At 36.8% G+C, this 17201-nt stretch overlaps 1 protein-coding gene across 4 annotated transcripts in view; it reads left to right on the forward strand.

Moving 5' to 3' along the window:
• The window catches only part of NEK9 (NIMA related kinase 9), a 40771-nt gene that overhangs the window by 12502 nt on the left and 11068 nt on the right, over window positions 1-17201 (forward strand). For all 4 annotated transcript variants that reach the window (XM_007472800.3, XM_001367733.4, XM_056810675.1 and 1 more), the window contains exons 6-16: window positions 130-261; window positions 2540-2650; window positions 3482-3546; window positions 4676-4726; window positions 5123-5315; window positions 8593-8737; window positions 9646-9846; window positions 10401-10447; window positions 13628-13783; window positions 14754-14862; window positions 15737-15898. In XM_007472800.3, coding sequence (XP_007472862.1) covers window positions 130-261; window positions 2540-2650; window positions 3482-3546; window positions 4676-4726; window positions 5123-5315; window positions 8593-8737; window positions 9646-9846; window positions 10401-10447; window positions 13628-13783; window positions 14754-14862; window positions 15737-15898 — 1372 coding nt within the window. The remainder of the gene's footprint in view (window positions 1-129; window positions 262-2539; window positions 2651-3481; window positions 3547-4675; window positions 4727-5122; window positions 5316-8592; window positions 8738-9645; window positions 9847-10400; window positions 10448-13627; window positions 13784-14753; window positions 14863-15736; window positions 15899-17201) is intronic.

The raw sequence follows: 17201 nt of genomic DNA on the forward strand, positions 1-17201 counted from the left end.
TATTTCATTTGAGGCCTCTAAAACCATCTAGAAACTCAAGTTTAACATTGAGATGTTAGAGATAGGAACCTTAGGAGACTGGATTAATTAAAAGGTGATTTTTAAAAATTATTTTTTGTTGTTGTTCAGCTTGTAGGAACCCCATACTACATGTCTCCAGAACTCTGCCAGGGGGTGAAGTACAACTTCAAGTCTGATATCTGGGCAGTAGGTTGTGTTATTTTTGAACTGCTCACACTGAAGAGGACCTTTGATGCAACAGTAAGTTGGCCTATTTTCACTATATTAAGGTGATAAAACTTAGTTTACATGAAAAAAATGTTTGTGAGATTCTAATTTAGTTAAATTTGTTCATTTTAATATGTGTGGTATTATAACTTAATTTTATGTGGTACTTTATAGTTTACAAAGGATTTTCCTTATAACAACTCTTTAGAGATAGGTAGTACACAATACAAGTACTATCCTCATATAGATCATCCATCTACAAACAGGTATAAACTACAAAAATTAATTTAATATGGTAGAATATTCATATTTCAGGAACTAGACTGTTTTCTTTTGGTTTTAAATCACATTCATTTCCAAACATACCCATCTCTCCTTCTCTATTCAGTGAGTTTTCCCTGATGACAAAAATTTAAAAAGAAAAATCAGTTCATTAAAACTAAACAACATATCAGTCACATCTGACAACATATACGTTTATTCTGTGAACATAGCTTTCCTTTATCCCCATGTCCTGACCTCTCTATTGAAGAAAGATATATTTTTCTCATCTTTTCTCAGACTAAGTTTGGTCATTTATAACATTCAGCTTTTATTGTGTTCTACATTTACATTGTTAAATTCATTGTAAGTGTTGTTTTCTACTTCACTATACATCATGTAAGTCCTCCCAAGCTTTTCTGTATTCTTCATATTCATTGCTTCTTACAGAAGTTATCCTTTGCATTCATGTACCACCACTTGTTTAGCCATTCCCCAGTATGGGTTCCTGCTTTGATTCCTACCATAAAAATTGCCACTATTTATATTTTAGTATATGTTGGACCTTTCTGGCTTTAAACCTCCTTAGAGCATATGCCTAGCAATAGGATCTCTGGGTCAAAGGAAATAAATATTTTGGACAATCTCTCTCTCCTCTTCCTTCTTTTAAAAGCATAATTCTAATTGTTTTTCAAATTGATTGGATCAAGCTCTACCAATATTATAATATATGTGCCTTCTTAAAAAAAAATGTATGTGTGTGCATATGTGCCTGTCTTCTTGTCTTCCTACTGACCCTCCAACACTGTTTTTGCCAGTCTAGAGTGGGGTGAAACACTAAGGTTGTCTTAATATTCATTTCTCATATTAGTGATCAAAAGGAGAGTTTTTAATGGTTGGCATTTCTTTTTTTGAGAATTGTTTGTTCATATTCTTTGACACCTTCATTGAACCCAGAAACTAAACTCAGAAATCCTGCCTCTCATACACACTGAGGTTTCCATTATAATATCCAAATCACACATTAACTTGAATGGTATTGCTTTTATAGTCAGTGAATTACTTGTCCTTATAATCCTTTATCTTTCCCTGACTTGAGTTCTCCAGTGAAAGCATAAATAATCAATATAAGGAACTTGAAGTTGGTAGGCCAGGATTTTATAACTCACTTGATACTGGGCAAATCATTTAATGCTTCACTACCTATTTTAAATGAAAACTTTAAAAACCACAGAGACTGAAAAATTCAAGTCATTTTCATAAGTGTTTATGGAAAAGAGGGAAAAATGATTTTTTGTCTATTAGTGTTCCAGATGATATATTGCCATGCTTCATAATCTCCTAGTAACCATAATGCCCTAATTCCAATTCCTGCTGTTATAGTTTTTGCTTACTTCTGGACAAAAACGGCTCATTTTACGAGTGTTTGTCTTATTTTCTGAATTAACATTTCACTTTGAGTCATTTCCTCTTTAGTAATTTATTATCTCCCTTATTCAACATCTTTCTTGTATCCTGAGTCTTGTTATTTATCTACCCAGAATCATTGCCTTTTTTACTACAACAAAGTGCAATTAATTCCAGGACAAAGTTGCAATTGGAAGCAAAGAAACATGGTTGTTCTGCTTTTTCTTTTCATTGTGTTCTAATTATGGTATTCCTTGAGTTATGACTTCTATCCCTCACCTCCAGAATTTTTGGTTTGGCTCTTCTTCCTTGCCATATCATGATTTTTTTTCTCTCTCATTTATGTGGCTCAGTAGTTCAGTTAGTTGCAAAATTGTGATTTTTGAGGTCCATGATTTTTGCTCTTCATGTTGGTTAACTATCAACATTCAGGATAATGATCAGACCATACTCTGACTCTGACCAGGGATCTTAGAAAATGCACTCTAGTGGCTCAGAAGGGGTATTGAATAAGCAAAGAAATGGATTGGCATAAAATAATCATTACTTCTTTAAAAAGATGACAAAACCAAAACTGAAAAACTCAGTCTATATAGCATCATTCTTTTGTGCAGAAGATGATACATTCATCATTGACTCCTAGAATCCTCTTAATCTGTGTGTGAAGATCGTGCAAGGGATCCGGGCCATGGAAGTTGATTCCAGCCAATATTCTTTAGAGTTGATCCAGATGGTTCACTCGTGTCTTCATCAGGTGAGTAGGGCTTGATTTCAGTTTGTCATTTTCCATCTTATCCACACAAACAAGGCCAAGAGGCAAAGCAACTAAGGGAATGATATGTGTGTGTGTATTATACACAAACACAGATATATATATATATATATGTATATATAAATATATGTGAGATATTTGTGTGTGTGTGTATTTATAGGTATATACTGAGTCCTGTATGTTTATATCTATACACAGAAAAATTTATAATTTATATACTGTGTCCTTCCCCACCAAAAAACTTTTAATGAATGTGGGGATCAGTTTAAATATACAATTTTACTACCTATTTTCTACCCAGTAGGGAGTAAAAAATATTTCTTTTACAGAATATATATATATAAATCAAACAACCTCCTTGTACCTGTTCATTTACTTTTGGGGTATTATTAATAAGAGCTAGTAAACATAATACAGTACCATTTTCATACAAATGCAGGTGCTGAAAAGTTGAACCTGAGGTTTTGAATCTTTTCAAACCAATATGCCAGCATTTAACAAATGACCTTTGAATATTGTTGAGCCTTTCTTATGTATATCCAAAATTCAGAACCTAGCATTTTCTTGTCAGCAAGTCCTCAGGGGGAGATAGGTGGCCCAGTAAATAGAGCCTCCGGGCTGGAGTCAGGAGGATATGGATTGGAATGTGGCTTCAATTTTTAGCTGTCTGGCCCTTGGGCAAGTCACTTAACCCCAACTGCCTAGCACTTACAACTCTTCTGCTTTGGAATTAATACTAGGACAGAAGGTAAGGGTTTAAAAGTAAAAGAAAAAAAAAGAAAAAGAATCATTTCTGCATTTTTTCCCCCTCAGGACCCTGAGAAGAGGCCCACTGCTGATGAGCTTCTGGATTGTCCACTTCTCAGTAAGCGCAGGAGGTAAATGTGCAAACAAGTCTTTCTTTTGCCTTACAGCTCAGTTTAAGATGTTTGTTTATATTTGTATACTCTGATTTGTGCCTGATATTTCTAATTTCTAAAGTTTTTTAGTTTTCCACCAGAATTTCTGCTTTGGTTAGTTGAGGGAAATCCAGGTCTTTTACCTTCTAGCTTATGTTTTTCCAGTTGTGTTTTGATGATTCTATATTGGAAAGAGCTCTGTACTTCACACATGTAAATCAAAAGGAACTTGCACTCGATTTACTATTGCAAATTATGACAGGGCCATTATTTTATGGCGTAGAAGCATACCCTATGGAAAGTTCATACTGTCATAGATTTAGAGCTAGAAGAAATCTTAGAGGACATAAAAGCAATCTTTTTTTATAAAGAACTTGAGGCATGGAAGTTAAGTGATTTGCCACATAGCTAATACATGCCTCAGATAGGATTTGAACCCAGGTTTTTGTGATTAGAGATTCAGCTTGCTATCTGCTATACCATGCTGTGCCTCCAATAGCAAAGTCAGTCAAACATTGTGATATAGGAAGGTGATGGTACTTGACCAACATAGTTTGACAATAATATCGTTAATACATTTTTCTATTAATGTATATAAAAAAGTAATAATATCTTTGATCCAACCCTTCCATAAAATTGTGAAATATATGATTTTGTTCAATTCATTGTCCAACAATATCATTTATTGCATTATTCCTATAAAATTAATTGATCCTCATAATGTCATTTCACTTATATTTTATTTTCATGGAGCTACTTAACCATGTTCATACAGGCTATACCTATACCTAGATTTAAGAAAAGATTCAGATTAATCACAGAGGCAACACAGTTCCATGGAAAAAGAACCAAGGCTTTAGTGTCAGAGAGACTTGGTTTCATATCCTGGTTCTGCCATGTAGTCTATGTGAATTTAAGCAAGTCATTTAAATCACTCAGTTTCTTCATCTGTATAATGGAGTTCAAGTAAATGACCTCTGAGATCTTTTCCACCTCTGAAGCTATAATCTTCTGGTATAGTAGGAATCCAACAATGTCTAATAAAGTGTGTTGTCACAAGATAAATGTCATTATCTTATTTGATCTATTTTTATCTTTCTTCTGGCAGGGAAATGGAGGAAAAAGTCACACTGCTTAATGGGCCAACAAAAAGACCAAGGTAAATGCACCATGTTTAGTAAAGAACCTTAATAAAGGTACTTTACCCTAATTTGCCTGTACTTTGGTCTGTGCTTAGTCTAATGCCATTTGTTTTTGTTTAACTTTCTGACATTCATTTCTGAGAAGGAATGTGGTGTGGATTGGCCAAAACTCCTATATGAGTAGATAACATTAAAGTACAAGTATTCCAGATGAAAGTTAAGGTGTCTTGACCAAGCTGTTAGAAAGTTGCAATGCTAAAATTATAAGTATGTTGTAATCAAGGATTAGGATTGTAATATATTGGTGAGGAAGAAAATTGCCACCTCAACCAGAAGTGTTCCATTTTGATTTAGATTTTTTTTTAAACCCTTTCCTATTATATGAGTACATGTTTTGTGGGTTTTTTGTGCAGGTCAAGTACTGCAAATGAGACTCCCATTGCAGTGGTTACATCACGGACCAGTGAGGTTTATGTTTGGGGAGGTGGAAAATCTACTCCACAGAAGCTAGATGTCATCAAGAGTGGATGTAGTGCCCGGCAAGTGTGTGCAGGCAATACCCACTTTGCTGTGGTGACAGTGGAGAAGGAGCTATACACCTGGGTGGTAAGTGAGAAATTCTTTTCTAGTTCACAATGCTAAGCATATATGTGTACTGGACTAAGAATATCCTAATATCTTGTTGGAAGGACCTGCAATACAGGATCCCAGAAACAAATCAGAAAAATTCCAAAAACTCAGTAATTAAAGAGGAATAGAAAGAGACTGGGCACAAATTAAGGGAACATTCTTTTATAAGGAGATTCTATCATTGTGGACTGAGAGGTTGCAGATTTTCATTAAAGAGGTAGCGTCCTGACCACATTCTGATATTGGTGGTAAGTTTTTTTTTTCCCAAGTGATATTTGCTAAAGAAAGGGCTCAAGAAAATTAACCTGCTAAAGAATGAACATTAATCTTGTTATATAGTTTGGTTCCCTGTAATTATTTACTGGCAAAAGACAGAACCCATGTTTCATTGAAGCTGTGACTAAAATCATAAAGTACACATTAAAAGAATTTCCAAGCAGTTGGCAGCTAGGTGACTCAGTGAATTGATAGCCAGGCCTAGAGATTTGATGGGTTGTAGAGATGTAGCCCTGGATAAGTAACTTAACCCCCATTGCCTGGCTCTTTCTACTCTCCTGTTTTGGAACCTATACACAGTATTGATTCTAAGAGGAAAGATAAAGGTTTTTTAAAAAAGAGTTTCCAACAATAATAAATTATCCCACTTAGCAAAAACAATAAGTAATTAAAACATCCAAAAATGAAGTGGTTACTTTAAAAATGTGAGAACCATCAGAACATTGTTTTGGATAAATCACTCAGGATTTCAAAACATTGTTAGAGAAATAGTGTTTATAGGGGAAGGGAGAAAGAAGGAAGTAGAATAGAAAGGGCTCTTGCGAAAAAAATTTTTTCAAGGTATTAATGATTATTATTCATTGACAGAGCAAAAAGAACTTAAAAAAACTATGAGATTATAATGACAATAGAGATACTAAATAATAATCTAGAGGCATGATCATGTAGCACTGAATACCTTTAATAGAAAAAAATTAAGGAAATCTGTACTTAAAAAACCTAGAGAACAAAAAACACACACAAAAGAATTATCCAAATCAGAGTATATATCAGTACAGTTGAAAGCAAGAAAATGTGATTTTTTTTTTGTAAAGCTATTTTGCTTTACAAATTACATGTAGTAACAATTTTACACATAAGTGTTCTGAAGTTATAAGATCCAAATTGTTTCCCTCTCTCTCTGGAGATGGTAAGCAATTTGATCTGGGTTATACATGTATAATCCTACAAAACATATTTTCATATTGTAAGATAATACTCATACAAAACCAATACCCCAAAATAAAAACCCAAATAAACTAAAGGGAAAAATCATGTGCTTTCTTCTACATTCCAACCCCAACAGTTCTTTCTCTGGAGGATGGATAACATTCTTTCATGCAAGTCCTTTAGAATTGTCCTAGATCATTGTATTGCTGAGAATATCTAAGTCTTTCACAGTTGATCTTTCTACAATATTGCTGTTACTGTGTACAATGTTCTCCTGGTTCTGCTTACTTAACTCTATATCCATTCATGTAGTTCTTTCCAGCTCTTTCTGAAATCATCTTGTTCATCATTTCTTTTTTTTTTTTTAAACCCTTACCTTCTGTCTTGGAGTCAGTACTGCCCAGGGTCACACAGCTGGGAAGTATCTGAGGCCAGATTTGAACCTAGGACCTCCCATCTCTAGGCCTGACTCTCAATACACTGAGCTACCCAGCTGCCCTTTATAGCACAATAGTATTCCATCACCATCATATACCACAGTTTGTTTTGCCATTCCCCAGTAGATGATTATCAACTCTACCCCAACCTTTGCTCACTTACACATCTTTCCTCTCCATCTACCTTTCAGATATCTCAAATTAGATGTACAGTAGACATCTTAAACTCAATATGTCCAAAATGGAATTCATCTTTCCTACTAAAACTCCTTTCTTCTCCATATCCCTCCTTATCACTGAAAGGGACACCAACATCCTCCCTTTCTCATAGGCTGGCAACCTAAGCATTATGCTGGATTCCTCACCATTTCACACCCACATCTCCCATGTCCAATCTGTTGCCTAGACTTATTGATTTCACCTCTGCAGCATCTCTTGTATAGACCCCCTTCCCTCCTCTGATACTGTCATCACTCTAATAGAGATGACATCACCTTACACTTGGATTATTGCAATTGCCTCTTAATGGGTCTCCCTACTTAAGTCTCTTCCCCACTCCAATCTGTCTTCCATTTTCCTAAAGCACAGGTCTGAACATGTCATTTTCTACTAAATAAACTCCTATGGCTCCCTATCCCCTCTAGCATCAAATTCAAATCTTCATAACCTAGCCCCTCCTACCTTTCCTGTCTTCTTACATCTTTGTTTAGTCACTTTTCAATTGTGTCTTACTCTTCCTGACTCCATTTGGGCTTTTCTTGTCAACGTTACTAAAGTGTTTTGCCATTTTCATCTCCAGTTCATTTTACAGATAAGGAAACTAAGACATAAAGGGTTAAGCGATTTGTCCAGGGTTACCCAGCTAGTAAATATCTAAGGCCAGATTTGAACTCAGGAAGACGAATCTTCCTGACAACAGGTTAGGCATACTATCTACTGTGAGCTTGAGCTGCCCCTCCCTCCATGTAGCCTTTGATCCAGTGGCATTGGCCTATTGACTGTTCCATGCATAATATACTCCATCTCTCAGTTCTGACATTTTCTCTGACTGTCCTCCATGCCTGGAATGATCTTTCTCATCTCTAGCCCCTGGCTTCCCTTACTTTCTTGAAGCCCTAGCTAAAATCCCACTTTCTATAGGAAACTTTCCCTAACTCCTTAATTCTAGTTAATTCTTGCCTCTTGTCAATTATTTCATATTTATCCTATATATAGCTTGTTTTGCATGTATTTGTTTACATATTGTCTCCCCCATTAAATTGCAAGCTTTCTGAGGGCAGGAACTTTATTTTGCCTTTTCACATATTCCCAAAACTTAGCATAATGCCTGACATATGTAGGGACTTAATAAATGCTTATTAATGAATTGAAACATGACTTCTTCAGATTTGTAACAGCAGATAGTTTAGGGAATCTTAAATGTTTTTAAAATTGTCTTGACCCTTTGAGGCATTTTTATACTGACATAAAAGGGTTTCCATGTCTAATTCTTCTTTTTTAATTTTATAAGTATTTGACTGGTTTTTCTCATTTTTTTCCTTTTTGAAATTCCCTTAGATCTGAGCTAAAGATGCCAAATTTAGGCCTCATGATTTGTGTGTGTGTTACAGAACATGCAAGGAGGCACCAAACTTCATGGGCAGCTGGGCCACGGAGATAAAGCTTCCTACCGACAGCCAAAGCATGTAGAAAAATTGCAAGGCAAAGCTATCCATCAGGTGTCTTGTGGAGATGACTTTACTGTATGCGTTACAGGTAAGACACCGCAGAAGTATTTTTCTTTGTCATCATCATCATCAAAAAAAATTTCTTATGTATCTGTAGTACTATGGTGAATTCTGCATGAGTTTTGTTAGGGTGCCCTTTTGGAATTAGCTATCCTTTAGTTAGTAGCTATATGGATAGACCCAAAGGACCTATGTAACTGTCCAAAAAGCATTGAATGAGTACACAAGTAACATTGATTTGAATGGTCTGAGGAGGGATTTTATTCATTTTTTACCATCTAATGAAGGAGTGACAAGGTTGAATTTCAGCCTTAAAAAGTCCCCTTTTATAGAGATTTCGAGGTAAAAACTTTCTGCACAGCAGTATAATCCAATTTGTTTTTAAGATTATGATAATCCCAGGTAGAACTGAATCAAAAAAGTTGAATTATATTGATAGCTTTGTCACTAACTATATCCCTTAATGACTATTTTCCTATCTGTAATGTAAGGCCCCGGTGGAATTGTCTTGTCTTAAAAAGGACTGTTATTTTCTTTACAATTTTTAAATTATTGATATTCTATATGCCTTATCTTCATCATCTCTACTTCTTTTCCCTTCTTTGAGTTGTATATTCCTCATTTGACAAATGAGGAGATTAGACAAAATGATCTTTCTAAGGCCACTTTCAGTTCTCACATTCTTGAATTTCTCATTCTAGCCCTGCCTACCTTTCTGCTTAGGCCAGTGATGGGCAATCTTTGAGCTTGATGTGTCAAAATTCACCAAAAAACCAAGCGTAACTCCACTGGTGTGTCACTTCAAGAAAAAAAAAATGTCCTTCTCTGTATGTGGCTACATGCAGCCATGTGTCATCGAAAATGGCTACAAGTGTCAGTGCTTACACACGTGTTATAGGTTCCCCATCATGGGCTTTCTTTTTCTTCCTTTGGCAGATGAAGGCCAGCTTTATGCCTTTGGATCAGATTATTATGGATGCATGGGAGTCGATAAGGTTGCTGGGCCTGAGGTACTAGAACCCATGCAGGTGGACTTCTTCCTTAGCCATCCAGTGGAGCAGGTGTCCTGTGGAGATAATCACGTGGCGGTTCTGACACGAAATAAGGAAGTCTATTCATGGGGCTGTGGAGAATATGGTAAGTAAAGCCTTGGCACTAACTATTTCTACATATATATGTAACTGACTTTTTTTTAAAGCCCTTACCTTCTATCTTAGAATCAGTACTGGGTATTTGTTTTAAGGTAGAAGAATGGTAAGGTCTAGGCAATGGAGGTTAAGTGACTTGCCCAGGGTCACACATTTGGAAGTGTCTGAGGCCAGATTTGAACCTAGGACCTCTTGTCTCTAGGCCTGGCTCTCAATCCACTGAGCCACCCAGTTGCCCAATGTAACTGACTTTTATAGGCCTGCTCTGTGGCCTTTTTTAGAACAATTGTATCAGAACTGTGTAGGGAAAAGGTCATCCATTGATGGTCTTTGAAGATTTTATTTAAGTTCATGGTGCCTAGAATCCTTATTGGCTCAATAGGCTTTATAAAACCTCAGAGCTTAACAGATGAGCTATTCCATCTAGCTTCTTTAAAGAAATCAGTTCATTCAGGAGAGGAAATTTCTGTAGAAGATTTTTATTGGGTCTGTGTTTTGACTATTTTCTTTTTCTTTTATGTACATCTTTTTTCTTTGTTATAGGACGACTAGGTTTGGATTCAGAAGAAGATTATTACACACCACAGAAGGTAAAAATTATATCCACTTTTTCTAGATTATAGATCCCAGTAGTTTGACTTCTCTCCCTAACTCCTTTGCTGGTTCACCATATTATGCCATGTGCCTGTGGGTATTCTCCATTGTTCTGTCCTGCTTCTTTTTTTCCTCTCCCAATATATTCTTTTTGTTGGTAACTTTATTAGCTCCCATGGGTCTAATTTGTTTCTATGGTGATCTATATATCTGGCCCATGTTCTTCACTCAATTTGTCTTTTTTTTAAAAACCCTTACCTTCCGTCTTAGACTCAATACTGTGTATTGGTTCTAAGGCAGAAGAGTGGTAAGGGATAGGTAATGGGGGTTAAGTGACTTGCCCAGGGTCACACAGCTAGGAAGTGGCTGAGGCTAGATTGGAACCTAGGACCTCCCATCTCTAGGCCTGACTCTCAATACACTGAGCCACCCAGCTGCCCCCAAATTTCAGTTTTGTATCCCAGCTGCTTATTGGATGTTTCACACTGGATGTTCCAGAAACATTTTTAACTCAGTGTACCTAAAGCTGAATTCTTTTATCTTGTCCTTGATAACCTCCCCTCATCCATACTTCCTTGTTTCTGTTGACATTGTCCCAGTGTTTGAGTGTAATCTCAGCATTATCTAAGACTCCCCATCCTCCCCTACCTGAAATATTTAATAAGTTGCCAGTTCTTACCATTTCTACATTTCACAATGTTGAAAAAGGTATTGACCCTTATTGATTATTGGTATTGGTATTACCAATAGTCGTCACTGATGTAGTCAGGCTCTTGAGTTTAAACATTGATAAAATTGGCTGCCCAAGAAGTTGAAGGAAAACTCCTGGTCAGGCCAGTTCTATAAAACATGTTTATTATACTATTAAAATTTATATAAAAGGGAAAGTAAAAGGAAAATAAGTATTGATAAAAAATATCCCTTATAACTAATAAATTCTATATAAATTCCCAATCCAATCTTTCACATGAGGGAAGCTTTCTTGATCACCACGAGTGATCCTCTCTTATCCTATCCTATCTATTCTCTCTAACTAAATTCCCCAAACAACTACCTTTTCTATCCTAAATCTAAAAAATAAATTTATAAACAGAGGGAATAAGTTAGATTTCTTTCCAGTTGCACAGATGAAAAAAGCAGCTAGTTAGAATCTTCACAGATTTCTTTCTCCACTCAAGTAGCACACTCTTTCCTGCCACCTACTGGGCTTAGCACAAGTATTGCACCCAATCCTCTCCCTGGTCTCTGATTAGCTTGGGTGATTTCAAGAGATAATTTCACCAGAAATTCTCCCAACTCACAGAGCAGCCTCCTTGAACAACCTTCCTAATTCAGGATCGTTCAAAGAGTGAATAGTTGGTCCAACTGTCTTTTCCAAGAACCTCTGGGAAATTCCTTTTTATTTCCCATCATCCTTTGTGAAAATTCCACTCTCACTTAAAGAAATCCAGCTTACTCAACTCTCATCCATTTATCAATAAATTTTGTCAATTAACCCAATTTCTTACTTAACTCTTAATTAACAAATATTCTACTACAACAGCATCTCTCACATCTGACCCTTTTCTCCACATAAATCGCTTCCACCTGAATTCAGACCCTTATAACTTCTCACCTAGATTATTACAACAGTCTCTTAATTTATCTTCTGTACTGTGCTGCTAAAGTGATTTTCCTTGAGGTCAGATCTGACAATGTGTGTTCCTTTCTCAGCCAACTCCAATGGCCCCAAGTTATTTTTCCAGTCTCATGCATATTACTTTCCCTTCCACACTCTGATTTGTCCAAACTGGCCTTCTCTCTGTTGCTTACACACAACAGTCTGTCCGTCATTATATTTCCACACTGGTCATTACCTGGGTCTCAAATGCATTCCTTTCTTACCTCTGCCTCATAGAGCAACTCTTTTTTTTTTTTTAATAATCCTTACCTTCTGTCTTAGAATTGATACTAAGTATCAGTTCCAAGGCAAAAGAGTGGTAAGGGCTAGGCAGTTGGGGTTAAGTGACTTGCTCAGGGTCACACAGCTAGGAGTAACTCCCTTATGATATACTACAGACACCACAGTGTCTTTGTGAAACCTTTCTTTCAGCGGGAGAGTACCCTCCTCACAATACCTGGTAATTTATTTATCTACTCTGAGTGAGTATATATAAATGAATGGTAGTATTAATTTTATATTTATAATATATGTATATTTTAGATGTATTTGTCTATTAGAGAAGCTATTTTAAGCTCATTGCTAGTAGGAACCATTTCATCCTCCATGCTTCCATCCCAGTGCCTAGCATAATACTTGACACATAATAGGTATTTAATAATATTTGCTGATCAATTGGTTCTTCCCCAGCATTCCTGTCTTAGAGATGTATATTATTCTTGCAGCCACCCATGAATCCCAGAGAGGAATGAGAAGGATCCACTTCAAAGTATTCCTGAAATGAAAAATCATCTCTGTATTCCTTCACTTTAAAGGAGCCAGTTTACTCCCAGTGTTCTTTAAAACTGGCTATATCCTTCTTAGATAATTTCTTCCCCATTTTATGCATTTGAGAGTAGAACTGTGATTCTGAACTTTTGTGAAATGGGATCTGGAATGCTCATGTCCATCTACTTGTAATGGATGTTTCTTTCTAACACTCCGGAGTGTTAAAGAATACTATTTCATGTGGAGTGACTTGACTATATGGAAATATAAGGAAATAAGGAACAAATAAGGAAATAAAAGGACTTTGTCCTTTTTTCTTTATCTATCATCTTGTAAAATGATCATATTAGGACTCTGTAGGGTATCATAAATTCTTTGTAGGCCTATTATGTTGTTTCCAAATTCTTATCCAGGTCAAGGAGGAAAAGCATGGGATCATCCCTTACCATCCCAAATTTCTTTAAGAGGTCAAGAGCTGTTGTAATACCTGCAAAGGCATATTAAAAGCAGTAGACTGAGTAATGTTTTAATTCAACTAAACTGTGAACTTCCTTGATTTAGATTTTAGAATTTGGGATCTTTGTTTAAAATAGTAGCTACTAAACTATAAAACAGATCTGAGGAAAAAAAGAACCATCATTCCTTCTGGTAGCTGTACCAGATAAAGTTTGTGGCAGTTTGAAATTTCATTATAAAATTAAGAATTAATTCATGTACACTTGGGGATTTTTCTGATTTGTTCATGTAGGCAGATGTCCCTAAGGCCTTGATTATTGTCTCAGTTCAGTGCAGCTGTGATGGGACGTTTCTGCTAACAGAGTCAGGCAAAGTGCTGGCCTGTGGACTCAACGAATTCAACAAATTGGGCTTGAACCAATGCATGTCTGGCATCATCAACCACGACGTGAGTGCTGCTCATCATCATCTTATCTACAGTGTCACAACTTCTCTAGGTTGGAATTTCTTTAGAATTTCTGTAATAGATAACTAAACAATTAGAGTTGAAAAGGATGAGGTAAAATTTACCTTATATCAAGTGACAAAATTCAAGTCCTGCTTTTTTGTTGAACCAAGGACAAATATATCAGAATTATAAAAAGTATTTTCATGTTGCCTCTATAAGATTATTGCACTGAAGGTGCTGCTCCTACTTTTTACTAGGTCAGGTTATCAAAGAAATTTAACTAGGAATTAAATTAAATCTTCAACTCAAGGTTGCCTACTAATTATTGCAGGTCTACAGGTTTTGACTTACTTATGTTTATACTTGGATCTTCTCAGTTAGTTAATGACATTTTCTTAAGAATTGAGTTAGTCTTCAGAAGCTCTATAGCCTACTCTTTTGTTCTTTTTGGCTAAGAATAGATCTCAAGGAGTATCTAAAATAATGACATAGTAAATAGTAACCTTTAAATTGTTGCTCAGAGAGAAGGGACCTCAGGAGTTCCTGTATGGCTATCCTACATATAAGCTGGTGGTTCTCTTAAATGCTTCCTATAGTGGGGATTTTACCCTCTCTACTTTATACCTATCCCTAAAGGGCAATTAAGATCAAATGAAATAATATTTATGAAGCATTTTGTAAACCTTAAAGCCCTGTATCAGTACCAGCTTCTCTTATTCCATAGTCCATAATCAGTGGCTTAAGAACTTTCTTCATTTACCAGTTTTAAATTCTCTGACTTCAGTTTAACCCTTTTTCTCTCTTTGCCTCCTTCAGATATAGTTGATCCTGGGTATTGTCTTCCTTATAGTAACTTCATCTCCTTGAAGGCCATTGATAAATACTAGTCAGCCTTCTCTCTTCTGGTGTATGTAATCCCCATACTTTCTCCCTAGGCCCTGGCTTATGTTTTACAAAATTCTTGTTTCAGGCTTTCCATGAAGTTCCTTACGCAACCTCATTTACTCTGGCCAAGCAGTTGTCATTTTATAAGATCCGAACTATTGCCCCAGGCAAGACTCACACTGCAGCTATTGATGGTGAGACAACTTTCCAGTCTGTACCATATGCAAGAATTCCTTACCTTCCATACAAACACTTCTCAACATTGTGTAAAATTTATCTACTTTTCCACATCACTAGATTCAGTATAGTGTCATATGTACATTAGACACTTAGGGGTTTTTGGATGATGATTTATACATCTCTTAATGAAGGATTCATATTTATAATTCCAGACACCATCTCTTCCTTGGTTGTAATAGTGGTTTGGCATTTCCTGTAACTCCTCTGATATGGGTTCTTATTCCTTTTTTTGTATCACCCTTTGGCTCTCTGGGAATAATGCCCCCCCCCTTTTTTTTTTAACCCTTACCTTCTGTCTTGGAGTCAATACTGTGTATTGGCTCCAAGGCAGAAGAGTGGTAAGGGCTAGGCAATGGGGGGTCAAGTGACTTGCCCAGGGTCACACGGCTAGGAAGTGGCTGAGGCCAAATTTGAACCTAGGACCTCCCATCTCTAAGCCTGGCTCTCAATCCACTGAGCTACCCAGCTGCCCCCTGGCCCCTTTCTTAGAATGTTTTTAAATTCATAAAATAAAACAAACAGGATTATAAAGAAATCCAATTATATTGAAATACAATTAACAGAATATTAAAAAAAAAAAGTTCATGGATCTCAGATTAAGAACCACTGCATTAAAAAGTTTCAACCTTTAAAAATACAACCTGGGGAAGCTCATTTTATCACCCCTTCCAAATTGTCTCAGTGTTTGTATAACAACTCTCTGAGTTTCTAAATAAGATAGTTGCTTCTATACTTATATTGAAAAACTAGAAGCTAGACCACTGGACTCTGCACAGCCTTCATTTTAACTTCTATACACTGCGTGATATTCTTTCACTTTCCTTTTAGAACGTGGTCGCCTATTAACCTTTGGTTGCAACAAGTGTGGCCAACTTGGAGTGGGGAATTATAAGAAGCGCTTGGGAATCAACCTATTGGGGGGACCCCTTGGTGGGAAGCAGGTGATCAGAGTCTCTTGTGGTGATGAATTTACTATTGCTGCCACTGATGGTAAGTATAGATATTATGATGTATACTTGATTTTGAGAGATCGTTGGAGCCAGACTTTGCTTTGATTGTTAGATAATTTAAACAGTGAGATTTTTCTTACTTTTAACTTTTCTTTGTAAAATGTGTTGAGCACATTCTGCCACTTTGATTTTTGATGCATGTCTTTCTAGACTTATGTTTCCTAGAATAATCAACAAAGTATAGTTAAAGAATTTGTATTTTCGTTGGTGTGAGAACTTTCTCCACCAAATATATGTTGTAATTCTTTTTTTTTTTTAAACCCTTACCTTCCGTCATAGAATCAATACTAGGCATTGGTTCCAAGGCAAAAGATTGGTAAGGGCTAGGCAATGGGGGTTAAGTGACTTGCTCAGGGTCACAGATCTAGGAAGTGTCTTGAGGCCAGACCTGAACCCAGGACCTCCCGTCTCTGGGCCTGGCTCTGAATCCACTGAGCTACCCAGCTGCCCCCATATGGTGCAATTCTTAATATATCTTAGGTCTGTGCTGGCGAACCTATGGCACACATGCCAAAGATGGCATTAGGAGACCTCTTTGTGGGCATGTGCACCATCACCCACAGTTGCCAGCCAGAGTTAGTTACTAGAAAGACAGGGGACTCGGGTGGAGCTGCTCCCTTCCCCCTCTCCACTGCTCCTCCCTGCCTCTCTGCCCAACAGTCTAATGAAGTACAGGAGGGCCTCGGCCACTTCCCTCCTTTTTTCCCTCCCCTGTCTGGGATGATGCAATGAGGGGGAGGTGGTAGGGCACGGCACACAGTTGGGGGGGGCATGGCATGTAGTCTCTAAAAGGTTTGCCATCACTTAGGTGATGGTCTTCACATGAGTTGCTATGACTGACAACTTCATCATCTAGTGACCTGTCTAGTGTGAACCTCTCCAAGCTGCCCTAGGCTGCTTCTTGGAGTTAACTATATACCTACATAGACTTTTCAACTTAGCAAGACCGACTCAAGCTTTCACTGGCCAGTGATGATCCAGCATCATCTTCACGCCTTGCTATTCTATTGCCTTCTTTGTACCTTTAGCATACTGAAAACAATTTAAACTTAAATGGCTATGGCCACCTTCATGTAATGCATTAGGTACTCTTAGAGCCTGTTGAGTGTGGAGAATTGTTTGTCTCTAAATCAGATTCCTTCAGAATGTTTTCTGGTCCTAGTTGATTTTACTTCTATCTCTTTGTGGATGTTTTCTGCTGGCACTTCTTTCCTTTGTTGTTGCTTCTAATCTTCATTGATTCTTGGTTGTCCTGTATTTTCTTTCTTTTTTTTCCACTTTAA

Source organism: Monodelphis domestica, chromosome 1 (genome assembly GCF_027887165.1).
Source record: "Monodelphis domestica isolate mMonDom1 chromosome 1, mMonDom1.pri, whole genome shotgun sequence".
NCBI lineage: Eukaryota > Metazoa > Chordata > Mammalia > Didelphimorphia > Didelphidae > Monodelphis > Monodelphis domestica.